The sequence below is a fragment of the Mustela nigripes genome, chromosome X (assembly GCF_022355385.1).
Source record: "Mustela nigripes isolate SB6536 chromosome X, MUSNIG.SB6536, whole genome shotgun sequence".
Taxonomy (NCBI): domain Eukaryota; kingdom Metazoa; phylum Chordata; class Mammalia; order Carnivora; family Mustelidae; genus Mustela; species Mustela nigripes.
The window spans coordinates 35,650,088-35,670,718 of NC_081575.1; the positions used below are offsets into that span (position 1 = coordinate 35,650,088).

At 39.4% G+C, this 20,631-nt stretch overlaps 1 protein-coding gene across 2 annotated transcripts in view; it reads left to right on the top strand.

Moving 5' to 3' along the window:
- Positions 1-20,631, top strand: part of LHFPL1 (LHFPL tetraspan subfamily member 1) — a 45,260-nt gene that overhangs the window by 14,984 nt on the left and 9,645 nt on the right. Inside the window, exon 3 of one of the 2 annotated variants that reach the window (XM_059385034.1) lies at positions 2,100-2,198. The exons of the other annotated variant lie outside the window; for it this stretch is intronic. Within the exon in view, the coding sequence (XP_059241017.1) occupies positions 2,100-2,198 (99 nt within the window). The remainder of the gene's footprint in view (positions 1-2,099; positions 2,199-20,631) is intronic. 2 annotated transcript variants of the gene reach the window in all.

Consider the following 20,631-nt stretch of genomic DNA (forward strand, 5'->3'; position numbering starts at 1 on the left):
GCAGGGGGAGGGGCAGAGGGAGAGAGAGAAGCAGACTTCCTGTTCAGATGCAGGGCTCCATCCCAGGACCCTGGGAACATGACCTGAGCTAAAGGCAGACACTTAACTGACTGAGCCACACAGGCACCCCTAGATAAGCCTTTCTTGCTATTTCTTAAGGCCCTCATCTTTTTCTCTGGACTCATGGAATAGTGAGAAAAGCTGGTTGCCATGTTGCAGACAAGCTTAGAGTACTTTGTGATCTTCTTCCAAAAGGATTCATCTTAAGACAAAGAGGGCTTATTAGCTTCTCAGAGTGTATATGGAATCTTCCTCAGTGGGGAAAGAGAGGTGGAGGGGAGGCCAGCAGTCTCTGGAATATTCTGCCTTTCACTGTCCAGCTGAGCCCCAGAGCTCTGGAACCTCTAAATATGCCGTTCATTCATCATTGATCAAACACCTTCTCTGTGGAGCTTCTGTGTTATGTGCTAGTTTCTGCATTTATATTCGTGGCACATCACTTTCCCATAACCTTTGGTATAGCACCTGAGTATAGTGTTCTTGTTATTAGGCTCTCTTTGTTGCTAGTAGGAGAGGCTCACTTGAGTTCTTTCACTAAAAGGGAGTTTATTATAACACAAGGAAAGTGAAACTGGAAAGCCATTGGGAAGGACTGGATTTTCTGTAGCTCTTTCAGGGGGAGTATGGAGTTTTTCATCACGGTGTATCTGCTTCATACTACTGTATCCTTTTTCTCTAGCAATCAGTTCACTCAGCTTCCCCAGAATTGACATCTGTCCATAACTTTGAATTGAACTTGGCTTCAGCTTGACACAGACTTGATTCTACCTCTTGGTGTTTTTCCTCTAACTTCTACTCTATCTGCTAACTAGCTCAGCATTTCTGTTTCTTGATTAAAATTTCCAGAAAGAAGAATCTGGCCCAACTCTTCTCTTCATGCCAGGTTATGATGTCAGCTTTCACTGGCCAGCCAATGAATTTTGTCACTTTTTTTTTTTAAAGATTTTTAAATTTATTTATTTGGCAGACAGAGATCACAAGTGGGCAGAGAGGCAGGCAGAGAGAGAGAGAGGAGGAGGAAGCAGGCTCCCCGCTGAGCAGAAAGCCTGATGTGGGGCTTGATCCCAGGACCCTGGGATCATGACCTGAGCTGAAGGCAGAGGCTTTAACCCACTGAGCCACCCAGGTGCCCCAATTTTGTCACTTTTGTTTCCAGGGTCAATGCTTAGTCCAACTCACTGTCACCAAAGGCATGGGGCAGGATTGGGGGTGTTGTAGGTTATAAAAGGTAAACCTAGGCAGTAAGCAAGAGCTAGGGATGACGCACTTGCCCTTGGAAGGCACTGTCAGCAAGCAGACCCAGACTTGTACCTTTTGTTGGAAGAGTAAGGTTATCACCAAGATCCCACAGTTTCTCTGCAGTGACCAAATAACCTAAACAAAATGGACAGGAAGACAAGGGGTGTAGTGAAAAGCATTAGAATCCAAATAAAGGAGAAATGCTTAGCATAAAGCTGGAATGATTTCTCAGAATAAGAAATTATTTCTGGAAGAGGGAGTGTGGTGCCTTCCTCACCAGGAGAAGCCTACCCAATTTGTATGTTTTCTCTAGATCTCAGTCTGGCAGCTGAGATAGAAGTGATTCCAACTGATAGAAATCATGATGTACCTTCAACTAAGAGGGACCTATTTGACTCTTAGAAAAAGCTGAATTTTAGGAAAGAGTAGCAGTCTCTACATTGTTATTCTTTGAATATCAGACCAAGATAGAAGAGGAGTCGGACTGGGAAGTTCAACTTAGTGTTATAAGTTATTGTCAAGAACATTTGGGTTGTAAAAAGTACACTGGCCTGTCTCAATTCCCAACACTGCCCTTCCTTTATAAGTTGTGCCCTCTACTATCTACTTCAACTCACTGCTTATGGCATGGCAAAGAAATTCTGTTGAGTTGGTAGTGTCATAGACATTTAGGGTTAAAGGGGAAAGATAAACTTTGAACAGAAGAGGAAGAAGTTGAGCCAAGCTAATCCAGAGAGAAATTTTGGGTGACGGAAAATCTGTTATATTTTTTCTACCTATTTGTATGCTTTTCTTTCCAGGGCTGCTGATAAGCTCGGGCTGTGCATTATACCCCTTAGGATGGAATAGCCCGGAGATAATGCAAACATGTGGGAATGTCTCCAATCAATTTCGGTTAGGTAAGGTGGCCTGGGCAGGATGGTAGTGATGGTTCTTTTGGGAATCTAGTTTTCAAAGTGCTTTACCTCTTGAAGGGGACTCTGCTGGCTAGTGGTGCTTATCTGAGTCTCTGTCATTATGTTGGCTTGTGGGAAGTGTTGGCTTGGCCAGATTCATTTGGCCTCACTAACTCACAAAGGACTTAAACTCCTCTTTTAAAATTATATCTCCCCACATTCTTTATGCACTTTCACCCAGAGTCCTGTGACCAGTTTGGGTAAACTCTATCTACAGGGGGATTTCAAATGCTTAGAGACTGATGATTTGTCATTCTCTGAAAAACTCCTAGTTCCTATTATTGTTTCTTTCCCAGGCACTGTTTTCCAACTATAAATCAATAGTATCTCTTCTCACTCTCTACCAAAGATGTAACAAGAGGTCATTTGGTTTACACCAAGCATTATGAACTAGATTAAATATGGAGAATTGTTACTGGAATTGTTACATTGTTACTGGTATATTAATGGCCAGAGCTGTCAAGTATTAGAATGGACGACAGAAGTACCTCTGGACTCTTTTATGGTTGCCAGTCCTCACTGAGAATGGCTTAAGTTCACTAATGTGAACTGGGAATAGATTAGTCTCTAACTGAAAGTCTTAAAAATATTTTCCCAATCTACTGTGATGGAAGGGAGTAGAAGGGAGTAGAAGTAGAAATACAATTGATTATTCTCAATTGTAGGAGAGGATTTTGGAACAATGAGGACAACTATTCCTTATAGCTTATGCTCCAATACTTTCCTTTCTCTCTGTTGCCTCAGACTTTTTTGGGTCTCACATGACTCATTTTTGGAGAAAGGGGTTGTTCACTATACAAATATAACATGAGGGAAGGGCTCTATATAAGATGTGACAAATGTGGACCCCTGTAATGTCCAGTGTTACTGGATCAAGCCATAGCTCTCTGGCACCTTCTGCCATAGGTGAAGGAATCAGTAAATATTTGGGGGCAGGTTCTGAAGAAGAAGGAAGCAGACTACTGATCCAGCCAGTCAGGATAGATAAAATTGAAACTTAGCACATTTCTCCTACATGGTTGTTAGACACATAATTCTCCTCTTTAAAATAATAGCTTTATTGATACACAATTCATATACCATAAAATCTGCCCCTTTAAAGGCTATAATTAGTGGTTTTCAGTACAATCACAAAGTTGTGCAATCATCACTACTATGTAATCCCAGATTATTCCAGAGGAAAATTAATACCCATAAGCAGTCACTCCCCATTCCCCCTATATCCCAGCAGCCACTGCCAATATAGATTTGCCTATTCTAGAAATTTCACATAAATGGAATCAAATAATATGTGGTTTTTAGGTCTGCTTCTTTTACTTAGTATATTGTTTTCAATGTTCATCCATTTGTACCATGCATCAATACTTCTGCTTTTTATGGCTGAATAGTATTCCATTGTATGGCTATAACACATTTTGTTTATCTGCTCACTAGTTGATGGATACTTGGGTTTTTCTACTTTTAGGCTATTATGAATAATACTGCTATGAATATTTGTGTACACATTCTTAGATGCACATATATTTTCATTTTTCTTGGGTGGATTTCTAGAAGCAGGATTGCTAGGTCAAGTGTGAATCTATGTTTAAGTCTTTTGAGGAACTGCCAGGCTGTCTTCCAATGTGACTGCATCATTTTAAATTTCAACCAGCAATGTGCAAGGGTTCCAATTTCCCAACATCTTCACCAATACTTATTTTTCATTTTTTAAAATTATAGCCATCCCCATGGGTATGAAGTGACCTCTCAATGTGATTTTAACTTGCATTTCTCTGATAACTGATGATGTTGAACTTCTTTTCATTTACTTATTGGACATAACCTTCCTATATCTTCCTTGGAGAAATATATATTCAAATTCTTTACCTATTTTTAACTGGGTTATTTACCTTTTTTGTTATGGTTGTTGAGTTGAAAGAGTTCTTAATGTATTCTGGATACTAGACTCTTTTCAGATATATGATTTGCAAGTAGTTTTTTTTCCTATTTTGTGGGTCATATTTTACTTTCTTGATGATATCCCTTGAAATACTAAGTTATTTCATCTTGATGAAATCCAGTTTTGCTTATTTTGCTTTTGTTTCTTGTGCTTTTGGTGTCATATCTAAGACTATATTGCCAAACCCAAGGTCATGAAGACTGTTTTGGCTATCTCTTGCATTTCCATGTAAATTTTAGGTTCAACTTGTTAATTTCTGCACAAAAGCCAGCTGGGATTTTGATAGAGATTGTGTTGAATCTGTATATAAGTTTGGAAAGTATTGCTACTTTCACAATATTAAGTTTTCTAATCCAAGAACACAAGATGACATTCCACTGAGTTGGATTGACTTTAATTTCTTTCAATGATATTTTGTAGTTTTCAGTATATGAGTCTTACACTTATTTTGTGAAATATCTTCCAAAGTATTGTTTTTTTAAAATTTATATATTTATGAGAGGGAGTGGAGGAGGGGCAGAGGGAGAAAATCTTCAAGCAGACTCTCCACTGATCATGGAGCCCAGTGTGGGTCTCAATTCCACAACCCATGAGATCATGACCTGAACCAAAATCAAGAGTCAGATGCTTAAATGACTGAGCCACCCAGGCCTCTGTATTGTTTTTTTATAGTATTATAAGTGGAATTGTTTTCTTAATTTTATATTTTGATTGTTCATTGTTAGTGTATAGAAATACAAGTGTTTTTCTATATTGACCTTGTATCCTGCAAACTTGCTGAACTCCTTTATTAATTCTAATGATACTTTGGAATAATTAAGATTTTCCATATACAAGGTCATGTTATCTGAGAATAGAGAGTTTTACTTCTTCATTTTCAATTCAGGTATCTTTTATTTCTTTTTATTATCTCATCGCCTTGGCTAGAGCCTTCACAACAATGTTGACTAGAACTGGTGAGAGCAAACATCCTTATCTTATCCCTGATCTAAGGAGTAAAGAATCCAGTTTTTCACCATTAAGTATTGATGTTAATAATTTTTTTTAAATGTGTGGCTTTCATTAGGTTGAGAATGTTCCTTTCTATCTCTTTCTAGTGTGTTAAGTGCATTCATTATGAAAGGGTGATGGGTTTTGTCAAATCCTTTTTCTTCACCTACTGAGATGATCACATGCATTTTATTGATTGCTCTTCATATGTTAAACCAATCTTGCATCTCAGAGATAAATCATAGTTGGCCATGGTATATAATCCACTTTATATGTTGCTTGGTTTGGTTTGTTAGCATTTTATTAAGGATTTCTGTATCTATATTAATTAGGAATATTGGCCTATAAATTTCTTTCTTATGATATGTTTGTTGGATTTTGGTATGCAGGTAACATTGGTCTCATAGAATGAGTTGCTATTTTGGTTAATATAAAATGCCAAAGTAAAAAATTGCAGGCATGATTTGTACATAGTCATTTGGCAGTTTTCTGCACTAGTCACCACCACCCCCCAAGGGACTAGTTCACAAATGGGCAATTTTGTGTGCAACTATCTTTGTTTCAAGTTGATGGTCATCAATCACATTTGCCATAGGATCATTATTTTTCTCTTTTCACTCAATATTTTTTATCGTTTCTTTCTCCTCCTTATTTACCTTTCTCCCTGCACCATGTCTTCCCAAGGGCTCTGGCTCCCCTCTCTTCAGTGCCCTGAATACTGTTCTGTTAATCCTTAGGGATGAAGGGTTTGCTGAATCCTGCTTGAGTCAAACCCTCCCAGTTCCTTTTTTGAACTATTCTTTCAAATTCTTCCAACTGCATAAGCGTGTCTCATTCATGAGTCACATTTCCTGCCCATATTCTTCAATTACAGGCCTCCGTATTAGCACTTTTCTGGTTAATGCTGAAAAGAAGAGACATCCTGTGCCATCCTTGATCCTTTTCCAGTCAGCTGCCCAAACATACATGATAGTGCCAACCATATTAGCAGCTATTCCTTGTAATATAGAGGTGCCAGGAGCAGCAACAAAACATGTAGTAAAATTTTAAAAAATATATTTTATGAAATGTTGTGAACAGCAATATGAAATATTTGATTACTCTGCTGGAGGGACCAAATGGAAAGTCCCAGAGATGTTTGGAAATAGAGAAAGGCCCAGCTGAGTCCAAACTTTCAGCCATCCCTTCTAAAGCACCAGACGTGTGAGTAAAGCAGTCCTAGGCCCTCCGTTCAAGCCATCTGAATATCACTGAATGACTCTAGTTAAAGCCAATTGCAGTGGAGCTAGCGCTCAGCTGAGTCCTGACTAAATTGTGACCAGCAGATTCATGAGATATGATAAAATGGATGTTGTTTTAAGCTACTATGTCCTGGAGTTAGTTTGTTTTACAATAATGGGTGTATAATAGATTAACCAAAAAATGCCAAATCGTATACATTTAAATTTATTATTTTTAATCAAAAGTAATTTTTGTATGTGATAAAATAGTACATAAATGTATAAAATGCAAAGTCAAAGTCTTTTTCCTAAACCTGACTCCCTTCCCCAAAGGGACCATTGAGATTTTTTGTATCTCTCCAGAATTTTTAATAAATATAAAAATATGAGCATATCTTTATTTTATTCAATCAAGACCATATTATATATCTATCTATCTATATAACTAACTATACCATTCTGAACCTTGCATTTTTCATTCACCAGTATCTCTCGGAGAGCTATTAATGTTTATAGATCTCCCTTCTACATTTTAGGCATGCCATATTTTCCCATTGTAGGGATAGCATAAACTCTATGAAGGCAGGGATTTCTTTTTTTTTTTTCTGTGAGATTAAGTAACTTGCCTAAGGACTCTCAGCTGATAAACTGGCACAGCTGGGATTCAAATTCTAGAAGTCTGGTTCTAGCTAGCACCATCCAATAGCAGTTCCTGCAATGATGGAAAATTTTTGCGTCTTGCTATCCAATGTGTTAGCCTTTAGCCACATGTTGTTATTGAACAATTGAAATGTTAGGTTGATGGGACTGAATGTATAATTTAATTTAATAAATATTTAATCATGTTAATTTAATTTAATTTATTAATTTAAATATAATAGCCGCAGTGTGACTAGTGGTTACCATATTGGAAAGCACAGCCTGAAAATCTGGGTCCTTATCTGCTATGCTCCTCCACAAAGAAAGAGCCTACTAAGGAGACTCAGAAAGAAAAGCCAGAAAAGAAAAATAAGAATGCAGGGTCACAACATCCAAGAGAAAGAGGGTACATTGAAAAAGAGGGTGTAACCAGTTGTGTTTAATGTTGATTCAAGTTGCTAGATGAGGATGGAGAAGTGACCATTGGAGTCAGCCAGACTCTAATGATGTCCTAGAGGAGCAGTTTTGCAGTTATAGATACTGGAGTCATTGTGAGGTGAGGAAAATGAAAACAGCATGTATAAACAATTCTTTCAAAAAGTTTTGCTACAGGGGAAAGCTGTGAAACTGAGCAGTAGCTGGAGGAGAATATAGGATTAAGAGAGGCTTTTTCTGGGGTGCTTGGGTGGGTCAATGGGTTAAAGCCTCTGCCTTCAGCTCAGGTCATCCTCGGGTCCTGTGATCAAGCCCCGAATCCGCATCCAGCTCTCTGCTCAGTGGGGAGCCTGCTTCCCCTCCTTTGCCTGCCTCTCTGCCTACTTGTGATCTCTCTCTTTCTGTCAAATAAATAAATAAAATCTTTAAAAAAAAACAGAGGCTTTTTCTAAATTGGCCAAATACTTGACTCATGATGATAATGATTCTGTAATGGAGAGAGATTGATGCAGAAAAGCAATGTCCTTGAGAATGTGAAGGTACAATGAAAGGGAACCTTGAATGGAGACTTCATTTCAGCTGGGTTCCAAATACATATATTTTTGCTTCACTGTGATTTTCAAAATCCTCTCAGATCCACAAAACTACTAGGGAATTCCTTCACACCCAATGGCCTATCACCCAGATAAGCCCCACTGAAGATTTCAAGAAGCTAAATACTTTTAATGCGACATAGTTGTTTTCAGGCTAGCTTACAAAACTACTGTTATCAGTAGCACTTAATTCTAAGGTAAGGGCTATACCTTCTATCAAAGGATCACATTTACAACATGTTCTCATGAGTATTATTTAATCTGATTTTCAAAAGTGCATGGATAGCAGATGGTAATATGCCCATTTTATAATGAGGAAACCTGAAGGTAGGAATAGTAAAGTGATTTGTGTAAGGTCGTAGATCAAGTGAAAGGCAGAACTGTGATTGGTGCTTATCTCCTAATTCACCATTCTGTGTGTAAGTAACTACAATGACTTTTCCCCCTCTCCATTGGTGAGGGTGTGTGTCAAGTCATTTGTGAATTCTCCTCAAGATAAAATTTATCTCTATTGTTTCTCAACAAATGTCTGAAACATCATGGAAAGTACTGAGTTTTACATCTTGCTTCCTTCACTTCCAGCCTCAGTCTAAGTCCCCTGTTGATCTTTTAGTGTAACCAGGGTACAAATACAGAAGGGGGCAGCTAAACCTGATGGGATTCTGGAAGAGATTGTAAGTGGAATGGACATGTGTAGGAAATTATAAAGTGCCTCTAGATTTGACTTGCATTAATAAAGACACCTACACTGTTTTGCTAAACTTGGTCATAGGAGAAAGATATACAAAATTCTTGTTTCATATGCTCTTAGATCATATACAATCTTCCAGGGCCACTCTGGTTTTCTAGCGTATCTACTCCCTACTGTACTACTTATCTTAGTCGCTCTTCTTGAAAGAAAGAGATTGGGTGGGGCAAGAAAGAAGAATAAAAGAACAGAGGGCGCTCTCCAGAAAAAAGCACAACTGTAAAAGGAATCCCCATACTCTGGCGCCCCAAAAGTTTGACTATCACCAGCAAGACCCCAACACCTTGCCTTTACTGCCTACCTGCTTGTATTCACAGACCTTTGTCCCGCATTTTGCTTGGGCTCTGCTTTCCAGCTTCTCTCCTAACTCAGGCAAATGGGAAGTGAAACTGTGCCTGGAGCAATAGTGGCTGCCCTGAAAAGATCTCCAGCCACGCCAACCATCAAGACCAGTTTTAAAATAGCCCCTGACTCCCATCTGCACAGATGGACCATAGCTTGACCTCTAGAATGAGAGATTAACTACCTTTATTATAATGCTAAAATCTCCACCCAAGGTGGAGACTCAGCCTCATTTACATAACACTCAATATATGTATAGGCATGGTTCCTTAAGGCACATTTGTGACCTTATGCCTGTCTCTACATCTAATAACAAGGCTTCCCTATCTAAATATTCATCCCCACTCTAAATAAAAGGAACCCATCCACCCTTGTTTGGGGACTCATGGCTTTGAAAGCTACTTCCCATAGCCTCCTTATTTGCTGCAAATAAAGTTTACTTTGTGCAACAACTCAACCTAGTGCAGTTGCTGACTCACCAAGGAGCCAACGCAGGTTGGTTTGGTTACGTGACCACCTTCCTTCCACTGCCTCTCCTGTTTCTAGGCTCTTCTCTCATGTCTTGCAGACTGCTGTCCCTATCCTCCCTCAGTGCCTGCTCTAACACCCTGGAAACACACCTGGCTCTGACCCAGGAGAGTCATTAGTTGAGCCGTTTAAGGAATTGACTGCTTTTTTTCTTTTTTACCATTTAAAGAAGAAATCAACTTGTAAGAAACCGTAAGAGACCCCTGAATAGTCAAAACAGTCCCGAGAAAGAACAAACCTGAAAGTATCTTGTGTCCTGATTTCAAATTATAATGTAAGTCTATAGTAGTCAAAACAGTATGGTATTGACATAAAAGCAGGCAAGTGGAATAATAGAACAGACTAGAGAGCTCAGAAATAAACCCACACAAATATGTCATTTAATTTGGGGACACCTGGGTGCCTCAGTTGGTTAAAGCCTCTGCCTTCGGCTCAGGTCATGATCTCAGGGTCCTGGGATTGAGTCCCTCATCGGGCTCTCTGCTCAGCAGGGCACCTGTTTCCCTCTCTCTCTCTCTCTCTCTCTGCCTGCCTCTGCCTGTTTGTGATCTTTCTCTCTGCCAAATAAGTAAATAAAATCTTTTAAAAAATATGTCAATTAATCTATGACAAAGGAACCGAGAATATACAATAGGAAAAGGAAAGTCTTTTCAATAAATGGTGTTGAGAAAACTGAACAATCATATGCAAAAGAATGAGGCTGGACCACTATCTTATACCATACACAAAAATTTACTCAAAATGGATTAAAGACTTAAACATAAGGCCTGAAACCAAACAACTCCTAGAAGAAAACATAGGAAGTATGGAAGTAGCTCCTTTACATAGGTCTTGCCAATCACTTTTTGAATTTGACACCAAAAGCAAAGGCAACACAAGCAAAAATAAACAAGTGGGTCTGTGTAAAACTAAAAGCTTCTGCACAGCAAAGAAAACCAACAACAAAATGCAAAGGCAAACTACCAAATTGGAAAAAGTATATGCAAATCATATATTTGGTAAAGGGTTAATCTCCAAAGTATATAAAGAACATATACAACTCAATATCAAGCCCCCCCAAAACAATCCAATTTAAAAAATGGGCAGAGGATCTAAAGAGGCATTTTTTTCAAAGAAGACATACAGATGATCAACAAGTACATGAAAAGGTGCTCAATACCACCAATCACCAGGGAAATGCAAATCAAAATCACAACAAGACATTACCTCACACTTGTTAGAATGGACACTATCACAAAGACAACAAGTAACAAGTGTTGGTGAGGATGTGGCAAAAAGGGAACTCCTGTACTTTTGTTGGTGGGAGTGCACTATGTAAAACACTGTGGAAGTTCCTCAAAAAATTAAAAGCTGTATGATTCAGGAATTTCATTACTTGGTATTTATCTGAAGACAATGAAAACACTATCTCAAAAAGATATATTCACTTCCCTATTGATTGCAGCAGTATTTACAGTAACCAAGATGCAGAAGCAAACTATGTATTCATTAATGGATGAATGGATTTAAAAAATGTGGAATATGTACACAATGGAATATTACTCAAGCATAAAAAAAACCTTGATATTTTCAACAACATGGATGGACCTTGAGGATATTCTGCTCTGTGAAATAAGTCAGATAAAGACAAATACTCTATGACCTATAAAGCTAACCAAACCAACCAACCAACCTAACAACCCACCAAAGTCATGGATGTAGAGAACTGACTGGTTATTACCAGAGACAGGGGGTGGATGAAATAGATGAAGAGGGTCAAAAAGCTCAAATTTCCAATTATAAAATTAGTAAATCTTGGGGATATAATGTACAGCATGGTGACTATAATTAATAATAGTGTATTATATATTTGAAAGCTGCTGAGTAGATTTTAAATGTTTTCATAAAAATATTATAAATATATATGGTTATGGATGTTAACTAGGGTTATTTTGATGATTATTTCACAATATATGCAAATATTGAATCATTATGTAGTATGCTTGAAATGAATATAATATTATATGTCAATTATATCTCAATAAAAATAAAATAAGAAATTACAATCAGGTATATAAAACAGGGGGGAAAAACCCCAAACACTAATCAGGAGCTTGCACTGAAACCTACAATAGGCGGGACCTTGCAGATTAATCACTGGGACTATTTATAGTTAGTGAGACTAATAGGGGTAGGTGACTTTTTCAAGGCCCACAATAGGCGACTTGGAACTAGCTTCCTGACTCTCAGGCATATTGTAGGTGCTGCTCAATGGCAACCCCATACCTGTTTGTTGAATGAATAATTCAATCAGTAATAAGGGGAAAGTCAGACAAAGTCTCCTAGCAACAGTCCTGTTAAGTGCAAACTTTCCCACACTTTAATTTGATTACGTAAATGAAAGATTTAAGCTGAGAAAGGTGTTTTTATGGTTGTTAATTAAACTCTGGCCATCAAATAGAGATTTCAACAACTTGATCCCACATAAATGAATCCTGAGTCCAACAGTAAATTAATGCATTTCACTCCACCTCCTAGTTGTCCTTCATCAAGCCTCTAATTGGCATCAAAGCAGTGGGAACCATGGTAGAAACCCAAGGGAAGATCGCCTAGTGTTAAGAGTGGGCTTTAGCACAGCTGCATCCTTAGCTCTGTGACCTTGGGCCAGTTTTCAGCATGTGGGAGCTTATTGCTACCTCATGGGGCTGCTGTAAGGATTAAATGAGATCACACATGCAAAACACGTAGTACAGTGTTTGGTATACAGTTACCTGTCAACAGTTGTTGTCCAGTTCCAGTATCATCATTGTCATTATAATAATACCAATTGTTGAAATGGAAATGTTCCCAGCACTTTTCAGTAGTTTTCAGAAAAGGGACCTATTACAGCAAGGAGCCATTATTTATTGCATGATGGCTTAAAAACACAGGTTAGCAGCAGAAATCTGAGCCCTGGCCACTTACTGGTTGTGCATCTTGGGGCATGCTGCTTAATCTCACTGTGTCTCCCTTAATAGGGATTGAAAAAATAGTTTTCCCTGTAAGGTTATTGAGAAAATTAAAGGAAGTAATACATGCATACAAAGCATTTAGCCCAATAGGCTGCACTAAATGTCACCTGTGTTAGGAGGTAGTCAGCCCAGTTGTCAAGAGCCTCCTTAGTTAGGGAGGATGCCCCAGGTTTGGCTTCTGGGAAGGACCGAGAAACTCATTCCATCTGACAAAGGCCTGCAACAGAGGCTACCCAAAGGCCTTGTGTGTGCTCCCTGTGTTTCCTCTCTCAAAGGCCCATTTCCTTTGCTCTCTCATCATTTCCTCTCATTCTTGCCAGTTCAAAGCCTTTTACGGTGACTCGGGGTTTGGACTTTATGGGTTCAGTTTCCAGGCATTTCCTGTTACCTTTCCTCTCTATCAGTTTCCTTCTTTGTGGACCGTGTGTTTTCTTGTGCTCACGAGAACACACTGAAGCAGCTTAATATATTCTCATGTCCACAGAGGGGCAGCAGAGTGTGGTAGAAACAGTTTTGGCCTGGGTATCAGGACAGCTGTGTTTTAATTTTCTGAAATTTGCTTGGGCATGTCACTTCCCCACCCTGAGATTTGGTTTCCCTGTTATAGCAGAGAGAGCATTGAACTAGACTGATGAGCAATGGAGGCCCCAGATACCTACCTAGATCCCTGATGTTACCTGAGGTCTTTGACTAAATCTCATATTTATCTACTGTATTCTTAAAAAACCAGAAGGGTACGGGTGACTGGGTGGCTCAGTTGGTTAAATGTCTGCCTTTAGCGCAGGTCATGATCGCAGGGTCCTGGGATTGAACCCAAAGTTATCGGACTCCCTGCTCAGCTGGGAGTCTGCTTTTCCCACTTCCTCTGCCCCTCCCTGTCCCACTCATACGCAGTCTCTATTTCTCTCTCCTTCTCAAGTAAACAAATAAAAATTTAAAAAATTTTAAAAACCCCAGAAAGATAAACCTTAAGTATAAGGCAGCCATCCTAGAGGAGAGGAGGCTTTTAGTATCATTCACCCATGGGAGTGAGGGCCAGGGATTGACCCAGGGGATTGGGAAAAGCAACTCATTTGTTGGGCACCAACAGCTAGAATGTCCTGGGGAGACTGTCTTTCTGGAAAACTCATGGCTCAGGTGTTGCTTAAGATTTTTCAGTTGTCCTCCTGGCTCACACAAAGAGGAGTTCCCACCCAGAGAAGCTGGGATAGCTAAGCTGGAAAAGGCAGGAGGGAAACAGTGAGTGAGTCAGGGTGCAACGTAATTCAACAGCATATCCCTGGTGCCTGGCACATGCTTGGCGCTCTCTAAATGTTGCACTGAGTAGGTGGCTCTGTTGCTGTCTTACTGTGTGACCATACCCAAGTCATTTCAGATCCTTATATTTTTGTGGTTTTTACTGAAATATATTTGACCTATAACATTGTGTAATTTAAGGTATACAACATGTTAAAATGATACAGTTCTATATTGTAATGTGATTGCCATTATAATAATTATTAGCACCTTTGTCATATTACATCATTATTTCTTTGTAGTGTTTGGAATAATTAAGTTCTAGTCTCTTAGCAAGTTTAATGATTATAATACAATATTACTGTCTATACTCGCTGTACTTTGCATTAGGCCCCTAGGGCTTATTGACTACCTATTGCACGTTTGTACCTTTAAACAACATCTGTCCTATCTCCCCACCTGCCTCCATCTCCTGGTAACCACCATTTGCTCTCTATTTTGGACCACTTTGGCTCCTTCAGATTTCTCATATACATTTCACTTTTTTAAGCCTATCTCCCAGCAACTACAGTGAGGATGATTTTATCTACCCTTAGGGATTGTTATGGCCATGAAATGACAAAGTGCATGTGAATGTGATTTATGAAAACAATGCCCTACAGGTTTAAGGAGTAGAAGTTGAGAAAGCGTATCTACTGATTCCTCCTATCATTTTAATGACTAAACTTCAGTGCCAGTTTTCTCACTGACCATCCTCTATTAAAAATAGTCAAGAACTTCAAGTAATGAGACTCTATACATCCCATGGGATGCTAAGCTAGTTTCATTTTGATAGAAAAAAAAATGATGGTGCTTATAAACATTTCTGCCTTTCCTGAAAATAGCCTGCCTGAGAAAAAGGGTGTTTACTCCTGGAATAGTCAATCCTTAAGGTGACTTCCAGGATGGTGACTCCAGAGGACCTAGAAAAGACCGCAAAGGGCAGGTTCTCTGTTTTACTTGACCTTATTTCCCCCACTTAGGGACTTGCAGAGGGTCTAGCAGGCTCTCTGTCTCTGTCCCTGTGTCTGAAAGAGTGAGCTGATTGTCTGTCCACCAGACCACCACCAGATGGCGGTAAAGTCAGGTGAATTCATTCTGTTCCTCTGCTACTTTCTGTCCGGCCTCTGATCTCTTGCTTCATCACCTACTTCTGTATCCTCCACTCAAATTTCCTTCTATAAACCTCAATAAAAGTCTTCTTTATCCCCCTCACTTTTAATGAGTGTCTTTCCTTGGCTACTCTGGATGAGACAGTATCCTAAATTTTTGTTGAAAAACAGAAACCCATTTTAAATAGGGGTGTTAGTACCATGGTACCCATTTCACCGTAGTCTTGTGAGGATGGAATGAAGTGACATACTTAAAACTTCGTACAGGGCCTGAACTGAATAAATGTCATAAAAACTGTCATTATTATTATTGCTGTTTTTATAGGTTAGACTGACCCATGTTATTTAATAAGTGAAATAGATTTCAAAGGCAAGAACCAAGAGGAAAACCAGGGACAGTTCTTGCACACCCTCAGGGAAATTCCCTGGCAAAGTCAGAATCACATATTAGGGGTTAACCTATATGTACATCTGCTATGATGCATGACTTTTTAAAATCTGAGTTTCACCCAGGTGAGTTGGGAGAAATTGCCTACAATGTATCTTTCAAGAGAAAGCCCATAGCATTGCATCAAGTTGACTGTAGGTTCTTTTTTTTTTTTAAATTAACATTCTTAAAATGTCTATGCTGCCCAGAGCAATCTATACTTTCAATGCTATCTCAATCAAAATACCAATGGCATTTTCAAAGCGCTGGAGCAAACAATCCTAAAATATGTATGGAACCAGAAAAGACCCTGAATCACCAAGGAAATGTTGAAAAATAAAAAGCAACGCTGGGGCATCAGGTTGCCTGATTTCAAGGTATATTACAAAGCTGTGATTACCAAGACAGCATGTTACTAGCACAGAAACAGACACATAGACCAATGGAACAGAATAGAGAGCCCAAATATGGATCCCTCAACTCTATGGTCAAATAATCTTTGACAAAGTAGGAAAAAATATCCATTGGAAGAAAGACAGTCTCTTTAATAAATGGTGCTGGAAAAATTGGGCAGCTATATACAGAAGAATGAAAGTCGACCATTCTCTTACACCATACACAAAGATAAACTCTAAATGGATGAAAGACCTCAATGTGAGACAGGAATCTATCAAAATCCCAGAGGAGAACATAGGCAGTAACCTTTCAACATCAACCACAGCAGTGTTGAATACAGTATCTTCTTTCAAAACACATCTACAAAGGCAAAGGAGAAGATATTTGCAAATGACACTACAGATAAAGGGCTGATATCCAAGATCTCTAAAGAACTCCTCAAACTCAACACATGTAAAAGAGTTAATGATGTCAAAAAATGGGCAGAAGACATAAACAGACACTTCTCCAAAGAAGACATACAAATGGCTAACAGACACACGAAAAAATGTCAAAACATCATTAACCATCAGGGAAATTCAAATCAAAATCTCCTTGAGATACCACCTTACACCAGTTAGAATGGCAAAAATTGACAAGGCAAGAAACAACAAATGTTGGAGAGGCTGTGGAGAAAGGGGAACCCTCTTACACTGTTGGGAACACAAGCTGGTACAGCCACCTTGGAAAACAGTGTGGAGTTTCCTCAAAAAGTTAAAAATAGAGCTACCCTATGACCCAGCAATTGCATTACTGTGTATTTACCCAAAGACACATATGTAGTGAAAAGAAGGGCCATATGCACCCCGAGGTTCATAACAGCAATGTCCACAATAGCCAAACTATGGAAAGAGCCGAAATGCCCTTCAACAGACAAATAAATAAGAAGATGTTGTCCACATATACGATGGAATATTACTCAGTGATCAGAAAACATGAATACCCAACATTGGCATCAACATGAGTGAAGCTGGAGGAGATTATGTTAAGTGAAACAAGTCAAACAGAGAAAGTCAATTATCATTTGGTTTCATTTACTTGTGGGGCATAAAGAGTAACATGGAGGTCATTAGGAAAAGGAAAGGAAAAGTGAATTGGGGAAAATTGGAGAAGGAGATGAACCACGAAAGATTGTGGACTCTGAGAAAAAAAAAACTGAGGGTTTTGGAAGGGAGTGGGGTGATGGGTGAGCCTGGTGGTGGGTATTAAGGAGGGCATGTATTGCATGGAACACTGGGTGTGGTGCATAAGCAATGAATCTTGGAACATTGAAAAAGTAAAATTAAATTAAAAAATAGATTTCAAAAAAATTATCCTGACTGATACAATGGAAATATTTAAAATTTACATTGATAATGCTAAGTGAAATAAGTCAAGCAGAGAAAGACAATTATCATATGGTTTCACTTATTTGTGTAACATAAGGAATAGTATGGAGGACATTAGGAGAAGGAAAGGAAAAGTGAAGGGGGTTGGAGAATCAAAGGGGGAGACAAACCATGAGAGACTATGGACTCTGGGAATCAAATTGAGGGTTTTAGAGGGTAGGGGGTAGGGGGATGGGTGAGCCCGGTGATGGGTATTAAGGAGGGCACATATTGCATGGATCACTGGGTGTTATATGCAAACAATGAATCATGGAACACTACATCAAAAACTAATGATGTACTGTAGGGTGACTAACATAACATAATAAAAAATTATTTTAAAAAAACTATAAAAAAGAAAGATTTATTTATTTATTTATTTATTTATTTATTTATTTATTTGAGAGAGAGAGAGCATAGAAGGCAGGGGCAGAGGGAAGAGACTCCTAAACAAATTCCACAATGAGTGCAGAGTCCTATGTGAGCTGGATCTCAAGACCACAACCTGAGCTGAAACCAATAGCTGGTCACTTAACCAACTGAGCCACCCAGGGCCCCTCTCCTTATAGGTTCTTAATTCAAGTTTGACTTTTCGTCTAAAGGCTGGATGAGTTTGAACTAATGATATGGTCTCATTCAGGTGATTCCCCACTGGACTGTGCGTTGCAATCATCTGGGCCCTCTCCCCAGAAATCACAGTTCTATGTATCTCTAGCAGGGACTAGAAATCTGTATGCTAAAGCTTTCTCCAGACATTTTTTTCAAATTTCTTTTCAGCATAACAGAATTCATTGTTTATGCACTGCACCCAGTGCTCCATGCAATCCGTGCCCTCTCTAATGCCCACCACCTGGCTCCCCCAACCTCCCACCCCCCACCCCTTCAAAACCCTCAGATTGTTTTTCATAGCCCATAGTCTCTCATGGCTCATTTGTGGAAACTAGTGGATTAGCTGAAAAGTGTTTAGCTGAGAGGAGAATGGGCCCAGAGTACTGATCATTTTGGGTACTGTGCTGAGTGCTTTATATGTGTCATATCATTTGACCTTCACCACTGCTCTATGGTGTCACTTCCATTGTACCCATGGAAGAGTTGAAACTCAGAAATGTTAAATGACTTGCACGTAGGTTCAGTTTGTAAATGACAGGTCATGGTTGCAAATAGCATTCTCTGTCATTCTCACTTAGGACCTTGTTTGTGTACCACATGATTTCTTGAGCACGTATGGGCCTGAGCTGGATTCTACTCTCTGGCTAAGTGGCAAACTTGATCAAATACTTATCTGTCTGCTCCATGGCTTTCTCTCTAATGACATTCCTGCCTCTACCTGGGACTTGATGAATGAATAAAACAAATACAAGAGGATTAAATGAAATAATGAGTAGGAAAAGTGCCTTGTGAATTGTAAAGTGTTATACACATGTTCGATGGTATTATTCGTGGCATTGGTTGTTTCCCAGAGATACTGGGTCCAAGGAGAGCCTTTAGGGTCTATATCTATTGGCCAATTGAGCATGGATAGAAATAGCTGATGTTCAAACCTAACCTTGCAGGTATGGGGCTAAGTCAATGGCTGGAATGAGGGAGCACTTGCTTCTGAGTCCTGAGCTTTGTCGGCTTTCCTGTTCTGGCATTCTAGCATTCATAAGTGTTTGAAGATTCTGTCAAAAGTACATAACAGTAGAGCAGTGATGTGGCTTGCTGAGGGTGGTGAGGATGTATGTACCATTGCTCCTTCCTCTTTCTGGACTCCGTCTTTGGGGTAGAGGCTGCAGTGGCTACTGTTCAGTTTTGCTGGAGGGCATCACTGTAGAAGATCAAGTCTTGATCCTGGCAGGCACAGCCCTAGAGGATGAGGCTATCCTGGGTCAGCGTAGAGTGGAGGCTCTGATCGTCCCAGAAGTAGCCAGCCTCATGCTTGGAGGTAAAGTCCATGGTTCCTGCCCACTTTTGGCAAGAAGAAGGGCCTCAATGCCAACTCTTAAATCCATTGTAATCCTGGCTTTCCCCAATAAAGCCACTTAGTCCCATCAGAAAAAAAATAAGTATGTAACAGTCAATCAGTAAGCATATGATGGACACTTACTGTATATGAGATATCGAATGAGACCCTACATAATTTTAAAAGAATTCAAGAACATAGTCTTCAAGAAGCTTTGAGGAGACATTTTATATATGTCTATTTATCAAATACAAACATAATAATATCAATCCCAAATCATAATGATATCAGTCATCAGGAGGAATAAATGCTGCAATACTGCTAAGGCACATGAGAACTCTAGAACGTACCTTCTTTCTCTTAGCCTCAATTTTCATCTATATTATAGAAAACAACCTGCTAAGGCACATGAGAACTCTAGAACCTACCTTCTTTCTCTTAGCCTCAATTTTCATCTATATTATAGAAAACAACCCATGACTCTCTCTATATTCTTGAAGATACTGCACGCCATTCTCTTAGTATGTCTTTCATTCTGTGGCTAAAGTGATATTTCAAAAATGCAAATCTGACGTCATTCCCATTCTTTAACAATAGTTCCCCATTGCCTGCAGGAAAAAAATTCCTTAAGCATAGCCTGCAGGGACCTTGGCCATCATTTCCATCAGCACTCAAGTTCCTCCTCCTGCCCAGCCACACTGAAATACCATGTTCTTTCAAACCTTTACAACCTTGCATGTGTTCTTCCCATAGTTAGGAATACCCTTCTCCCCTTCCTCAGCTAGTTAACTCCCTACTTTTTCTTGAAAACTCCTTGCCCTCTTTCATTTGCACTTGATGCCCCACATCTATATCGTCCTATTGCTCTATGTCATAGCACCTGTCACACTAATAGTCTGTTTACTTGTTCCATTTCAGTCTCTGGCTCCCTTTCACCCAGTCTAGCTTGTTGATCTTACCTATGCAAGAACAACGTATTTAAAGAGCTTACCACAGTGCCTTTATTAGCTGAAAAAGTTCAAGTGGATGCAATCAGAAATCTATCAAGCAGATGCTAGAGGACAGGGGCCAATTTCTTAGAGGCCAAGTATCTTACAGAGCTCATGCTGAGTCAGGCTGGTCCAGTACTTGGTTTTTGACTAGTCCTTTGGGGAGAGTACCTATCTTAGTCTATTTGGACAGCTGTGAAAGATGCTCAAGACCGGATGGCTTACAAAAAACAGAACTATATTTCTCAGAGTTCTGGAGGCTAAGAAGTCCAAGATCAGGGCGGCAGCAGATTTAGTGTCTGGTGAATTTTTTCTTCCTGATTCATATTTGTCAGTCTTCTCACTGTGTCCTCACATGGAAGAAGGGGGTAAGGGAGCTCATTGGGGTCCCTTTTATAAGGGCAC